Here is a 15,607-nt window from a genome sequence, read left to right on the forward strand (position 1 = left end):
ACCATAGTCCATTGTGCTTCCTTCCCTCTTTGTTCTGCTTTCATAATTTAGGAGAGGCAAGAAACAAAATAAAATAACCTCAAACATTGGTGCTTATCTCAAGAAGTTAGAAAAAGGGCCTCCCTTGGTGGTGCAGCGGTTGAGCGCTGGGCTAAGAAGCTGCCCACAGCCTCTACAGGGCTGGTTGGATCCCCGGCTGCCGACAAGGGTCCCATCTGGCTCTGGTGAATTCTCTTACCCTCCCATGTTTCTGACTGTACCCAGTGCTTGTATAAATAAATAAATAAAATCTTAAAAAAAAAAAGGAAGTTAGAAAAAGAAAATGAATAATCAACAGCTTCCAGGAATACAAGAAAGGTGAAAAAAAATTAAGATAAAAGCAAAACCAAGGAATTAGAATATAGAAAGTTCTAGCAATAATAAATAAATCCAAATGATCATTCTTGGGGAAAGGAAAAACCCAAACGCATAAAAAAGGCAACACAGCAAAAGATATAACGAGGTATAAATGTATAAAAGAATATTATCAACAGGTGTGTGCAAATTTAAATCCCAAAGAAATAAGTACTTTTGTGGAAAACCATAAATGATCAGCACTAACTTAAGAATGTTTTACAGAAGAATAATAATTTAAAATTAAAATAATCTGTCAATATTATCTGGTTTGTCTGCCTATCCCCATGCTGTATTAACTGTTTCTGCATATGGAAAAAAATGGCAAACTACCCAATTCATTAAAGCTATACTTTGTTTACAAAAAGTTGAAAAAAAGAATACACACAAACACACACCTAGAAAACTGTACACCACTTTCACTTATAAATATAGATCAACAAAAGTATAATCCAAATGCCTATTTAAAGAAAAATTCACATTAAACAAAATTTATTTTGGAATTTAAAGATGACTATTAGGAAAGTTGTCAAAACAGCGTAACAGTTTAAGATATAACAGCACAATATGGTATTTTAATACATATTCTAAAACATTTGTTAAATTCAATATCCATTTCTTATTTGAAAACTAAATAAAACAAACCTTCTTAAAGAAAGTAAAAAAGCTCCCTAAATTTGACAAAAGGTCTGCCTGGCACCTTAGCACACACTATGTAGCAACAAAATTCTAGAGGCATTCCTAATCAAATCAGAACATGCATGATCACTGTTACTTCAAAAATATCATTGGAAACTTGAGTATATTTATTGAGACATGGAACAAAAAAACAAGCCTTGGAAAAGAGGAGAAAAAGTATTATTTAGAGAAGATATTATTTTATACCTAGAACAATTAAGAGTCAATGATAAGCTGTTAACGACAGTTCAGGAAAATTGCTGGAGATAAGGTAAAGGATCAAAATTGATACCCTTACATATAGCAAATTATTTATTAAAAAGGAATAAAATAATGTAATTCTTAGAAGCAATAACCAAAGAACAACACAAAACAAATAAACAAAACAGAATGAAACTTAGGAATCTTGGGGAAGCAATGTCCAGAATATATGTAAAGAAAAATCACAACTTTAGAAATATAAAATAAAACTTGGAAGAAGAGAGGCATACCAAGTTCTTAACTGCAAAGACTAAATACAGTGTTTATGCCAACTCTCAAATTTATTTGAGAAATGTACTGTAATTCCAATCTATGTAATAAGATTTTCTTGTAATTGTATTCTAAGGTTGGTTTTAAAGGTATAAATACCAGAAAAATATACCCCTCATTTAAATTTATTTTAAAGCTATAGCTGTGAACAAATGGTGGGTTTAAAACAAAAATAGAGGACAAAACTTTCATATGAACCCTCTATGGGAGAAATGTTATCTCAAATGTATGTGGAAGGGACAAATACTGAGATATCTGGTATTCTCTTGGGAAAAATCAGTTGGCTACCTCAAACAAAATTAATTCCATATAAAATTTAAAACTATTTCTGAAAAACATTGACAAATAGAAAGAAAACTAAAATAACTGCAAAACAAATGGTGGAAGAATTTAGAAGGAAAATAGCCATAGATTTGGTGACTTATAAACAAAACTATTTGTAAGTCAGTAGTATTGTAATGAAAACTAAAATGTAAATAACTGAGGACAAGCAATAAAGCACTGATACCTTTATAATATGAATACTATTTTTCAAATCATTCAGATTTATCTCAGTTTACTTTATATAATTGAATGACTGTATATATTTTCATATACAATTTTTTGTTTACTTATAGCCATTTTATTACATCACAAAAACTCTTAAATTTTTGATTAATTAATCAAACCATAAGTCCTAATTTTTGATGGCAGCATCATCTATTGTACAGATATATTGTAATTTACTTAGCCATTTCATAATGTTGAAAGACTTTATTTCCAATGTTTTCCTAATAATAATAACACTGAAATTAACATCTTACAGTACAGATCTCTCTCTCTCATATAAGGGAATTTAGAAGTAGAATTACTAGATTAAAGACCTTGCAGCAAACCTTTGCTTAAAGCACAGTCTTCTGCTAAAATGCAAATACTCCAGGGAGGGTTAGGCCTTAGCCATGTCAGATACAGAGGGACAGAGCACGTGGGGAAGGAAAGGAGGGAGGAAGGTGTGAAGATGGGAAAAGACAAACTTGACAATGACATCACATTGTCTCACGCTATACCCATTCCCTGGTTATATCTGTGCTATTGCTAGAATTGCAGATTCTTTGACCATGTAGGTAAGGGCATATAGACCAGTGATGTGAGCTTCAGCCACCCAAGGGAATGTGAATGTCATCTAACATTTTAGTGGCAGAGTTCTAACACAGCTGGAGAGTTCCCACACCAAAAAAACCTGGGCACAAAATGCTAAGAAGATAATTAGATTGTTGCTTACTTACTCCATTGGAAAGGATCTGGCAGTCTGGAGTTAATAATGGAAAGTCTGCCTTGGAACAATTTGTTTGCATAATTGAGTAGGAAACATCAAAGTTCCATCCATCTACCACCTGAAACAATTTTGGATCAAATATTTAAAGGGCAGTTGAAATATTATTCACAATGTTATGAGTAGCTTAAGATACTGCCTGGGATATCATAAACACCCAAGAAGTATCAACAGTAATTACTAATAGACAAAAGTCATTACTAAAAATTATCAAGCATTTTATGATTCACACAACCCTTATCACCATACACACACACTCATATACACGTGTATACATCTGAAAATAAAAAGCAGTGTGAAGTTGGAGTTACTATGGAAGACTCTGCCAGGATGCAGAAAAACATTTTCTATTGCATTTTGTGAATTATTAACAATGCTGTACTGGGCAGATTAAGAAAACTTGGAGCTCAAGTAACCTTTAGGTCCTCAGGCCCTTGGACTAGCTGGCAATAACATTTATCTTGCTTTAATGTGGGCCAGTCCTGCTGTCATAGCTGGACATGGACATAATTGAGCAGCTCATGTATCCTTCAGGAAGGCAAGTTGGAAGGCGGAGCAAAAGCAGGGAATGTTGCTAGCCAAAGCTGAGTCATCATGATTAGAAGTTGAACTACAAGGGACCCAGCAGATTGTCAGCCAAGGCTTAGTGATCTGAGGCAATGAAAGGATGTTCTATAGATATTTGTTTGCCTGCCAACCCCAGTAATACAAGAACTATTTTAGAGGGTGTCCGGGAAGCAATGCCAACTTTTTTAAGGTACAATTTGATATTTTGGAGCTATGTTTGTCTTGATAGCTAGGTGTTGTTAGAGTTTTCTTAAAACTTTCAGGCCAGAATGACTTCTTTCACCAGCTCTAGAAAGAACTTCTAATGCTGACCACCCTTTCATTCCAAACAAATTTGCAAGTAGGGAGCCTGATGAGCCACCGCAAAGCTTTACATGTTGCAGTTTCCTGGTCACTTTGACCAAAGCAGAAGCCGTTTGTTGCCCGAGTTAGTTACAGGAGGACACAGAAGAGCCAGTGTTTTTGTTCAGACAACAGATTACTTCAGTTAATGAAATCCTAAGCATAAAAATCTAACAAATTTTAACAATACTGTGCAAAATGAAAGAACAAACCTCTTTATAAACGCGATTTGTTTTTCCAAGAACAAAGAGATGGGAACGAGCACTGTTGTTGTTAAAATGTGAAACAGCATGTTTCAGGATTTCTTTCACGTTGGAGTCCTCTGTTGATATGGGATACCTGCAACCACGGCAGGTGTGCTGGGAAATCAGTGCAGGTCCCTCCGCTTGGCAAAGAGAGGCAAAATAAGAGACAATATTAATGAGAGAAAGCAGCATTAAAATACATTCCCCTAAATAAGTCGGACAATCTAGAAGGTCCTGAGAAACAAATTTTACATTAAATCTAGATAAGAATTATAAAAAGAAAACACTAGTCTGCTTCTAGTCAGAGGTAAAAAAAAACTGCCATTCTCTTACAACTTGTTATATGCATAGTACAGCATTGTGTACAACCACTTTACATTTATTTTAAAGTTCATTAATTATAGAATACATGAATTTATCCTCTGTAAGAAATTAAAACATTGCAGATTTTTTTCAATGCTAATTAGAGGTCTTCAAAAAAATCTGCAATGTTTTAATTTCTTATAAAGTTGTTGTACCCTGGCTTGGGATACAACACATTTTGTAACAATCCAATCCACCAAACATGACTCTTGCTCCTGCTGTGATGCCAGGCACTGGGGGCTAACTTGAATCCATTAATTCCTTAGTAATAGTTGTTGCCACAGAGGACCTGGGCAAACTCTAATGTGAGAGACAGAACTATAGATGGATCATTTCAATGGGCAGAATTTAGAGAGAACAAAACTAACAAAGGGTCAGGAAAAAGACAAAAAGGTGCAAGCTGACAATAGATCTGAGGAATGGAGCAGGGGAGGGGGAAAGACGGGTCAAAACAGGGGAGGGAAGAACTACGGGGTCTACACCTGAGGGAGAAAGAAAATACTGTATAAACATTAACAACGATGTAAGAAAATTAATGTTTTTTTAAAAAATTGGCATCCTGGGCAGCTGGATTACTGTTATCCATTTTTATATTGAATACATAAGAAAAGGAAAGCCAAGAAGGTGAAGAACTTTGTGAGATTGCAGACTTGGTCTGATCCTAAGGCCTCTGTTTTTTACTCTCTGGGAAGGGGCCTACAATTGAAGGCAGGGCACCCCACTGCACATCCATACAATGCAGCACTGCAGGGAGAGAGTGGAAGTAGCCCTGAGGTGGTGACTGGAAGCAGCCTGCGCCCCAGGTCAGGAGTGTGGGGCTACATCCACCCCACTCTCCCTGAGGCTGCAAATGGCACAGTTCCTACTGCCCGCCCTGCAGGGGTGGGGGGCTCTGCCCAGGCTGTGCTCCTAGCATAGAAATGACTGATTGTCCCCCCAGGGCAGCCCCACCAGATATATCCACTACCTGGAGTGATCTGGCAGGTCTGGGTAGCTACGGTGAATGTCCTATTTTTTTTTGCCACGGTGACTGTGCATTCTCCTGTGGCCTAAAAATAAAAAATTAAAAGACACCATTTATCTTAATCTTTCAGATGGAGACATCCACCTAGTACCAGGACTAAATCCAGTTTTACCTTAAAAAAAAATGGCTTGTTAAGATTTTTCCTAACAGAAGTCTGAGGCAAAAGAATGAATGTTTATATAACGGAATAATTACTTTTTTTTTTTTACCGACCACTGATATTCATGAGAGCTTGGAGGCGAGGCAATATAAATGGTGAGGCTTTAAATCTCAGTCTTTGCTTTGAGGCCTGGAAATATTTCCTTTTTTACCAAGATGCACACAATGCCTTAGAACCAAACTGCTGACTCTCCTCTTGATGTACCTTTCAGTTTCCATGTTCAAACTGCGTAGAAGATGCCCATGTTTCACACTGAAGAGGTGAATGCAACGGCAGTGAAAACACTAGCTTGTTGCTGAGAAGATCCCATCTGCATTCTCCCTGAATTGAGGCAAAACAACCAGCTGTGGAGTGGCAGGCCCTTGCCAAGCATTTGGTTAAGATGAGCACTGCTATGACAACAAGATCCTTCATATGAGGGACCTTCGCATGAGGGTTCTTCGCATGTCTCCTTTCCTCCTCCCTCCATCCATGGGGTCCCTGTGAGCTCTCCCTGTTACAGGGGAGGAGGCAGTTCAGAGTGGGCAGCTAGCTGGAGGCTGAGAGCTTTGGGGTTACGTCAATGAAGGGAAGTGCCCCACTCCCTTTTCACCAGCCCTTGACGTGCACCCAAGGGTTCTGATGTCTCTGGGCCTATCCGTGTGTCCCAGTATGTCAGTAGAGTCACCTTCTCAAATGATTGTCAGGCTTTTCTGCCCTCCTGCCTTTAGCATTGATGATGATGGATCACTGAGGTCCTGAATGCATGCTTGATGAACCTGGATTTTGTTACATTATTATATTCAGTTGTATTGTTTACTTTCATGGGCCATGGCTGCAGGATTTATGTGCCCCATGGAAAACTTGTAGAGGGCCAGAGAGCCCAGATAGAGTGAAGACTTGCCGGGGGCTGGGAGGCCTGCCAGCCTCCTGCCCCCCTCCCCGATCCCTGCCTGCTGTGTACCTGGTAAAATCCCAATAAAAGCCTGAAAAGCCACTGAGGGCTCCAGGACTCTCCTTTACTGGTCTGCTCAGATAATAGGGAACCAGCTCTGTGCCTTCCTGGCACTAAAAGGGGCTTTCTCCATGTCTAAGCCCTGGCCTCTCCCTGCCCTTTGTGTCTATGTGACAACACAGACATCAAGCATGGGACTTTTCTGTACATTAGATGGTTCACAAGCAACCTCAGAAACGATTCACAATATTTCTCACCCCAGCACTAGAAGAAATTTCTGGCAGACTTGACACACAAAACCAGAGACTTGGAAATAGCAGACAGACTTACAGCATCTGCAGATTGTTTGTAGCCACATTCCTGCCAGGGTTTGCCACTTTGAACAGGACAATCACCCTCCTTGATTTGGTACTTGAAGGAATAAAATGTATCCAAGTCATCCTGAGAAAAGGCAAAACAAAGATATTTAACGGTCATCCTACTGATGCACAGTGAATCATTTGAGTGTGGTCTGGTGTGGTTATGAATATTTGATATTGGTTTGATTAAATTGGGGCCAACATACATTAAAAGTGCCAAAAGTTGGGCCTCCCCTGGTGGCATAGGAGGTTGAGTGCAGCTCTATGAAGCTGTCCGCAGCCTCTGCAGTGTGGGTTCGATCCCAGCCGGCCAGGGAGAATCCTACATGGCGCGGCAGACCTCTCCTGTCTGCCAGAAGTGCCAAAAGTTTCATATATTGACTTGGACAAATATTCATAATGTATTTACATGTATGCATGTATGTATATACACATGTTTATATAACACAGTTAATTTATTCATTCAATAAAGTCACAAAATTTTTGCCAGGTACATACATATATATATAATATATATATATATATTTAAGTTACAAAGTAGTATCCATAGCATTAGGTCATATTTGTAGAAATCAATTTATGTGTAGATATGTGATTTTTAAATGTCTGAAAAATTGTGCTACAAAGGGGTTAAAATGTCTCTCAGTGGTAGGATCGCATCTGCATTTCACTTTCTTCTTTAAACAAACATTCTTGAGTTGTTAAGCTGTTTTTTAAACAAAAAAATATTAGTTTTATAATTAGATAACAAACAAATTAAAGGGCGCTTTTTCACTTTTGAGAAAAATTGTAACAGTTATTTCTGGATAGTAGGATGGATTGTAGGTGAGTTTAGTGTGTTTATTTGGATTTTGTGTTTACTGTCAATATTTGAACCATGTCATAATGGTGAATAAAACTTTTAAAACTCAAAGGTGGTGAATTGGATGAGCTTTCCAATGCACAATCCTGGCATGCAGGACCTGAGAGGTGGTGTTGTCCAGCCCTCCACTTTGCAGGTGAGAGCCAGGAGGCCAGCATTCTGGGCAGGAGGAGGCAGCCTCGCCACCTCGAGAAGCAGAGGCCGAGGGTCCTGGGCTCCTGACACCTTAGGCCATTCTCTCAGAGCCTGGTGGGTCATAACCTTAGCACCTGGAGGGGCTGGAGTCAGACAGGCCCTCTCTGAGGTCCACTCCAGGTCTCAGATTTCAATGTGGGTGGTGGTCACACTGGAAAGGAGAGATAAGTGATTCTACAGATATTTTTGAATGAAAGTTGACATCTGCCATGGCAGCCAGTGAAAACGCCACCAACACACTGGACAGACCTAGAAGCAGAACTCCTGCCTGAGGACTCTAGATTATGGAACCACATGACTCCTTTCATTTTCAGAAAAAGCTGTCCTCCTGGGCTTTTGTCTTAATCCACATGTCAAATGACTGATTTTATTTTTCACCAAAGTAAACAACTGAACAGCTATCACAGAGACACAGTGTTTTACAGTGAAATTCATTTAAACAAACTATTGCAAGAGTTGTATTTCTTGCCATGGTATAATTGCTAATTTAAAATCCAAGCTTCCATTTGCCCAGCAGGCAAGTCTGGGAGGCTTGAATGGCTGAAGGGAGTCCATGGAACTCCCATGGGAACCTGAACATTAAACTGATGATCTGAAGAGCTGATGATCCTCTGTGCTAATTCAGGACACACCCAAGACTAGTCATAGTCACCCTAACCAGTCATGCTAGGAGTATAAACAGAGTCTTGAGACCTTCACTCTGTGCAGCAGACCCCTCCTGTCTTGCCTGCTGCCTCTCTTAGCTCGGCAAATCTGCCTGTTCTGTTTTCCACTTGGTCTCTGGTGAATTCTTTCACCCCTGTTCTTCCTGCCTACCCCAGACTCCCCCCCACAGCATTTCTGAAATCAAATATATTGTCAGTTTGTCACCACCCTGCATATGCGAATCAGTGATTAGAAAATATTAAAAACCACTCAGAATATGGTTTTACTGTTGATACATTCAGCCAATGGCTTCAGGGTAGATACTAATGGCTTTGAATGTAACTCCATCTCTCCTGCCCCTTTATCAAGCAATGACTGACAAAAATTATATTTATTTAAGTTATATAACATAATTTGATATAAGTATACATTGTGAAATGATTACCATACACAAACTAATTAATATATCCATTCCTTTTTTTAGTGGTGAAAACATTCAAGATCACTTTTTAAGCAAATTTAAAATATAAAATACAATGTTATAACTGCAATCATCACACTATATACCAGCTCCTAGAATTTATTCATCTTACAACTGAAACTTTGTACCCTTGACCAAAATCTTTGCACTTTCCCTGCTACCCAGACCCTACAAACACCATTCTACATTCTGCTTCTGCGAATTTCATTTTTTACAATCCAGTATAAGTAAGATCACAGAGTATTTGTAGGAATCCCGCCTCAAGCACCCCTGTCCACTTAAGGTCTAGAGGTCTTTACTTGTCTTGGACAAGTTATCCAGCATATCCTCTTGCTGCAGCCTGACTCCTGGAGTTCCTGGGGTCTCCCATCTGCATATCCCTTTCAAAGGATTTTCATTCTCCTGTCTACTTCTCTCATCAAAGTTCTTTGCTGTTTCTTGTGGTGGGCAGGGAGGGAGAGGGAAGGGTGCCAGGGCTCCAAGTGAAAACATATTCCAAATGTCAAAGTTTCATAGCATACTCACCATCTTGGTGGCATTACTTGTACGATACAATACAAACTGGTTGCCACTTTGGTTTCCGTCGTTATATTTCTTCAGAGCAGCATCCACAGCCATCAGTACATCGTCATCATTGCAGTCAATTTCCTGTGAGAAGGACTCCTGACTTAAACTTGATAGCAGCCTGGAGCAGAAGAAAAGGATGGTAATTAATCTCATGATTTAAGAGTCTCCTTCTAGGCACTGAGAACTTCCCCCCCAACAATTGGGAGCCAGACCAGATGCTGATTTTAACTATCTCCATCCTCTTATATCCTTGCTTCAGTGCTCTGGGACCCTGATTGGATCCCTGCCCTCATACATTATTTACCCTATTCCAAAAGGACAAATAACTCTCTGGTGGGCTAGACAAGCATTACAACACTGGGTTTGTTGACCTGCTTGTTTGCACTTGAGAAGCCTTGCGGGCACATGGCCCATGTTTCCAGGTAATTACATAAATTTATATAGCAGATCAGAGCAGAATCTAATAAAGGAGGAAGAAAAAACCCTAACCATCACTGTCAGCCTCATGGAACTTTCTCAAAGTTATTTACAAGGTCACTACATGTGGCAACAATGAGTCCAATGTGCAAACGACTTTCAAGATCATGGCAGCAATGTTTATAATAGCCCAGATATGAAAAAAAACTAAGTGCCCAGAAATAGATGAACAGATCTAGAAGATGTGGTATATAGTCACAAGGACTAGTTGTCAGTGATCAAAAGAGATAAACTCATGCCATTTTTTGGCAACATGAAAGGAACTGGAAGGAATTATATTAGGTGAAATTATTTGGAAGTAGAAAGACAAATAATGATAGTTGGCTTGTACGGGAAATACAGAGAAATCAAACAAAGGTTGAATAAAGCCTAAGTTAAAAATTAACCCTTGAAAGTTGACTCTAGAAATGTGGAATGTAGTGGGGGAGGAGGAGAGGGAGAGAATAGGGTAGGAAGGAAGCACAATGGACTATGGTGGTGAGGACTATGGGTGCTTTGCTGGTAGATGCACTATAGTAATTACACCTGAAGGGAGCCATCTTACAATTCCCAAAATATAAACAACAATGTAAACAAACATTATCTCAATTTAAACAATTTCTTATCATTCTGCAGAGAGGCGGTAAGACACACTTGAATGGAAGGTATAAAGATTTGCAATTCACTCCTTGCTTAGGCTCCACCCTCTCACTCTCCTGTACTGTAAATTCACATCAGATGGAACATTTGGCATCATCAATGAAGCCACACCAACTCCTCACTATCACCCAAAGTCCTTAGTTCATATTAGTGTCCACTTCTTGGGTTTAGACAAATGTATAAGGACATGTCTCCACCAAAGAATAGTTTCACCGCCATAACAGTCCTCTGTACTCTGCTTGTGCCTCCCTCTCTCCCCTCAATTCCCTGGTAACCACTGATCTTCTCTTACTATTTCTATAACTTTGCCTTTTCTAGAATATCATAGAGTTGGGATCTTCAGTTTGTAGCCTTTCATATTGGAAGGAAAGCAGAGCAACTAGGTGCAAAGAAAAAAATAGACTTCTCATAACTGTACTTCTGCCAGCAGGTTGGAACCCGCTTGCAGCAACCACAGAGCTAGACAAGAAACAGATTCAGCAAAAATTCTGCTCAGACTTTCACCTGCTGATGCCCGGCTATACCAAGGCTGCCAGATATCTTGCTCCCAAGCAGGAGGAACCACTGCTATTTCCTGCACCCAAAAATATGACCCAAACTGTCACCCTCTACCTTTGTCTTGCTCATGCAATAAAAGGATTTTACTGCTGGGAGTCATGCTACTCATGTTGTCTGACAAAGGTCCAGGCATGGGGCAGATTCCTAAAAAGTCAGGAATCTCGGGGCCTCCCTGGTGGCGCAGCGGTTGAGCGCTGGGTTGCGAAACTGCCTGCAGCCTCTGCGGCACCGGTTCAATCCCCGGCTGCTCCCCGGCCACCGGAGGAGGGTCCCACATGGCGCGCTCTCCTGCCGCCCACATGGCAGACCTCTCCTGCCGCCCGCTGCTCCCCTCAGCAGTGTACTTCGATCCTTCTGCCTGCTCTGCTCCCCGCTCTGGCTCTGGTGAATTCTCTCGCCCTCCTGTGCTTCTGACTGTACCCAGTGCTGGTATATATATATAAATAAATAAATAAATCTTTAAAAAAAAAAAAAAAAGTCAGGAATCCCATTAGCTGACTCCTGCTAGTTTCTCCTCATTTGTTTATGGCTTGTTTCTACCATTGTTAAAATACACATTTAAAAGTAAAACTGCAAATGCTTTTTGATCAATTAGTGAATAATCAATTTGATGGCAAATGGCACTGCGTGATTTATTGATAACATTGGTTACAACCTCTGTTGAAGGGCAAATAAACCCCTGGCAGTTCTAGAGGAAGATGTGATGATTGTTATCTTACTACTCTAATACATATGCTTATGTACCTTGTAATGTATAAATAAAGGGCTGCTGAGACCCTTAGCAGGATGATGGCTGCACCCTGATCAAGTGTTTGCATCTCCTCACTCCCCCTCCCTAATTCCTCAGATTCATCCACACGTTCTCATCCTTAGGGGAACCCCTGACACGACAGTTTGCAGAGGCTGGTCCCGGCATTTTACTACTTAGTTGGGGGTGCAGCCCTCTCTGCTTGTAGTGTTTGTTGCTAAATAATACCTGTTTTTACCTTTTTTTTTTTAAAGATTTATTTATTCATTTATTCATTTATTTCTTTATTTCTTTATTTCTTTATTTCTGCAAGCACTGGGTACAGTCAGAAGCACGGGAGGGTGAGAGAATTCACCAGAGCCAGAGCGGGGAGCAGAGCAGGCAGAAGGACCAAAGTACACTGCTGAGGGGAGCAGCGGGCGGCAGGAGAGGTCTGCGTGCCATGTGGGACCCTCCTCTGGTGGCCGGGGATCGAACCGGCGCTGCAGAGGCTGCGGGCAGCTTCGCAACCCAGCGCTCAACCGCTGCGCCACCAGGGAAGCCCTGCTTTTACCTTTTGGACTGATTCTTTGTTGACCTGTGTTCAGCACACCTGCGCCTCCCCCTCCCCCCCACCCCGCCAGCCTAACACATTAACTCTTTCACTTAGTGATATGCATGTGTGAGTCCTCCATCTATTTTCATGGCTTGGTGAGCATGATTTTTGGTTCTGAATAACATTCCATAGTCAGGTTATATGGCAGTGTGTTTATCCATTCACCGACTAAAGCATCCTTGGTTGCTGTAAAGTGCTGGAAATTGTGAATAAAGTTGCCATAAACATCTGTGGCAGTTTTTGTGTGGACATATATTTTCAGCTCATTTGAGTAAATTGAGTAAATTGTGACCACTGGACCATGTGATAAGAGCATGTTTAATTTTGCAGAACCTGCCCCACTGTCTTCCAAAGTGACTGTCCTCTTGCTTCCCACCAGCCAGGAACAGCGCTGTTGCTCCATGTCCCCACCTGCCTTGGCTGCTGTCACGTTGGATTCTGGCCTTTCTAATGAAGTGTGGTTCCAGGTCAGTGCTGCTTTAAGTGTTAGTTTCCTGATGACACAATGTGGAGAGCCTTTCGATGTACTTATTTGCCATCTGTCTCTCTCTCTGGTGACCTCAAGTTATTTTTTACCTCTTTTTAATGGAGTTACTCATTTCCTTATTCTTGATTTTTGAGGGTTCATTATTTTCTATGCAGACCTTTACCACACGTGCCTTTTGTAAACATGTTTTCCTAGTCTGTGGCGTATCACTTAGCCTCTCAAGCAATTATTTTTTTTTCTTTACCACAAAGGAATTAAGCTGGATATGATTTAGACTATATCTTAGTGATGTAAATACACATAATAAATGGTCATACATGTGCTTGCTAGATGCATATTCAAGTAATAGGGTGAATGATCTAAAAATTTAGAAACCACTAATGCCTGGAACAAGTCAAGATTCCTTAAATGGCCTTCAGAGTCTTACAAAATCTGCTCCTTCCCCTGCTCTGTCCTACTTCCTGTACATGCTGGGCTTTACACAGCTTCAGCTGCTACATCAGTCTGAGAAGTTTGGTGTTTCTTGTCCCTGGGCCACCTCACACTTCTCCTGTCCGCACTCCCTCCTCTCCGCTCCCCAACACCATCTGTCTCAGCGCCCTTCCAAGACCCACCTCAAATCCCTACTTCTTCAAAAAGTCTCCCCTATGTTCACATGAAAAACCTCACTTTTTCCTGAACTATTCTATGCATAAAGCCTTTTAATTGTATTTTTGTGGCTATTCGATGACATGTCTCAGATTCTCTGGTCTATTTAACTCATCCATTTATTCTTTAGCCTACACAGGACATTGCCCACCCAGGGGCACCCCACCCAGGGGCAGAGGGAGAGCAGGGAGGCTCAGTGTTCTCTGCTACCCTCAGGGCCCACAACAGGGGTTGACACTTTGCCCTCTGCACCACACTGAGGATATTTTACTAAGGTCCCTGACATGCTCATCTCCTCTGCCATTGGGCTGCCCATTCCCATACTTGTCTCTATTACTCTGACATCCCTGGAGCCGCCCCCACGTTCATCCACAGCTTTAGTCTGTCCTCTGCTGTCCCATCACCATCAACTCCCTGCTGATGGCCACCGACCCAACATCTGAGTTTCTCCCCCACCTCCCCTCCTCTATGACGCCTCTGTTTCTGCACACTCATGTCCCTACAGTCACACCCTCATGGAACACGGGTCTCCTTCATGGACAGCAAAGCTTGCTGCACTGTTTCTCTGCCTTTAACCACCTTTTCATCCACCTCTCTTTAATCCTTGGTCAGGTTCAACCTGATTTTCAGCCTCAGACCCCTTTAGTTCATCTGTCTGATTAGTCTAATCCACTGCACTCTCCTAGTTTCACCTCCTTGTCTGTGAGTCCCAACCCCAGTCAGTCATCTCAATGATCCTTTATCAGTATCTTTTTGAATATTGAAGTGTTTTCTTCATCACATGCCTTTCTAGGGTTCATATCCATGGCTTCCCAAACCTGTCCCCAGCCTTCCTATTGACCGTCAACAGGAAATTCCTATTTTCTATATTAAATAAATGTCCTCAGTTAGAAATTCCCTCCAATAGCTCCAAAGTCACCCATTCTAATGTCCTCTCTTGTTCAGAGTAACTGTCTTTCTCCTGCCTCAGCCTACACTCCACCAACCCCCTTATCTCCCCTAATAATTTTCATCTTCCCAGTATCCTTTCTACCTGATCAACAGCCTCCCCTTTTCCACTGACACAAATGTTGGTAGGTAATCCCCATCCTAAAAAGACTCTTTCCTTTGATCCTGCCTCCCTGTCAAGCCACTTCCCCATTCCTTGCTTTCCCTTTATCATCAAATCTCCTTTAAAAAAAGTTCTCTTAAATTTTTTAAAAATGCTAAAAGCTCATTAAAGAAAATTCAGGAGAGCAAAAGAATAAATATAATGCCTCCATAGTCTTTTATCTCAAACACCAACACTAATAATAATTTTTTGTGTTGTGGTGATTCTATTGCTCACTCCCAATCCCTAGGGGGATTTTATAAAACAGTATAATCACCCTGTACATTCTTTGGTCTATCCAGTTTTGTAAATTAATACCTTAACATAAACATTTTCTGTTACTGCACAAACCTAGCTAACATAATTTGTCAGTATTCAAGCAAATGGACATACCATCACTTACTTAACCATTCTCCTATTGTTGGATAGTTAGGGTTACCATCTCCTCATTGTGGTAAGTAACAAGCATAATAAAATTATTATGCATACAATTCTCAATGTTTATGAATACCTTCCAAGGTGAGAGGCCCAGAAATAGAACTAAGATTACAACATAAAATTAATATTGTCTCATTAAGACATGTGTCGCAGGATGAAAAAAGATTTCTCAGAGTCCAAGCGGAAATTGGAGCAATAAGCCTATAGGGACAACACAGAGAGGAGTCCGAGGTGCAGCCCAGCTCCAAGGGCAATCTCATTTTTATTTA

General features: G+C 40.7%; 1 protein-coding gene across 1 annotated transcript in view; it reads right to left on the reverse strand.

Annotated features, from left to right (window-relative positions):
* The window catches only part of LOC311170331 (kininogen-1-like), a gene marked incomplete at both ends in the record, with an annotated part of 46,771 nt that extends 36,960 nt beyond the window's left edge, over nucleotides 1–9,811 (reverse strand). The window contains 3 exon segments of the mRNA XM_084232707.1: nucleotides 5,399–5,480; nucleotides 6,880–6,990; nucleotides 9,617–9,811. Of these exon segments, the coding sequence (XP_084088833.1) occupies nucleotides 5,399–5,480; nucleotides 6,880–6,990; nucleotides 9,617–9,811 (388 nt within the window).
* Nucleotides 9,812–15,607: the final 5,796 nt, after the last annotated feature.

The sequence above is a fragment of the Talpa europaea genome (genome assembly GCF_964194135.1).
Source record: "Talpa europaea genome assembly, chromosome: 4".
In the NCBI taxonomy this organism is placed as follows: Eukaryota; Metazoa; Chordata; class Mammalia; order Eulipotyphla; family Talpidae; genus Talpa; species Talpa europaea.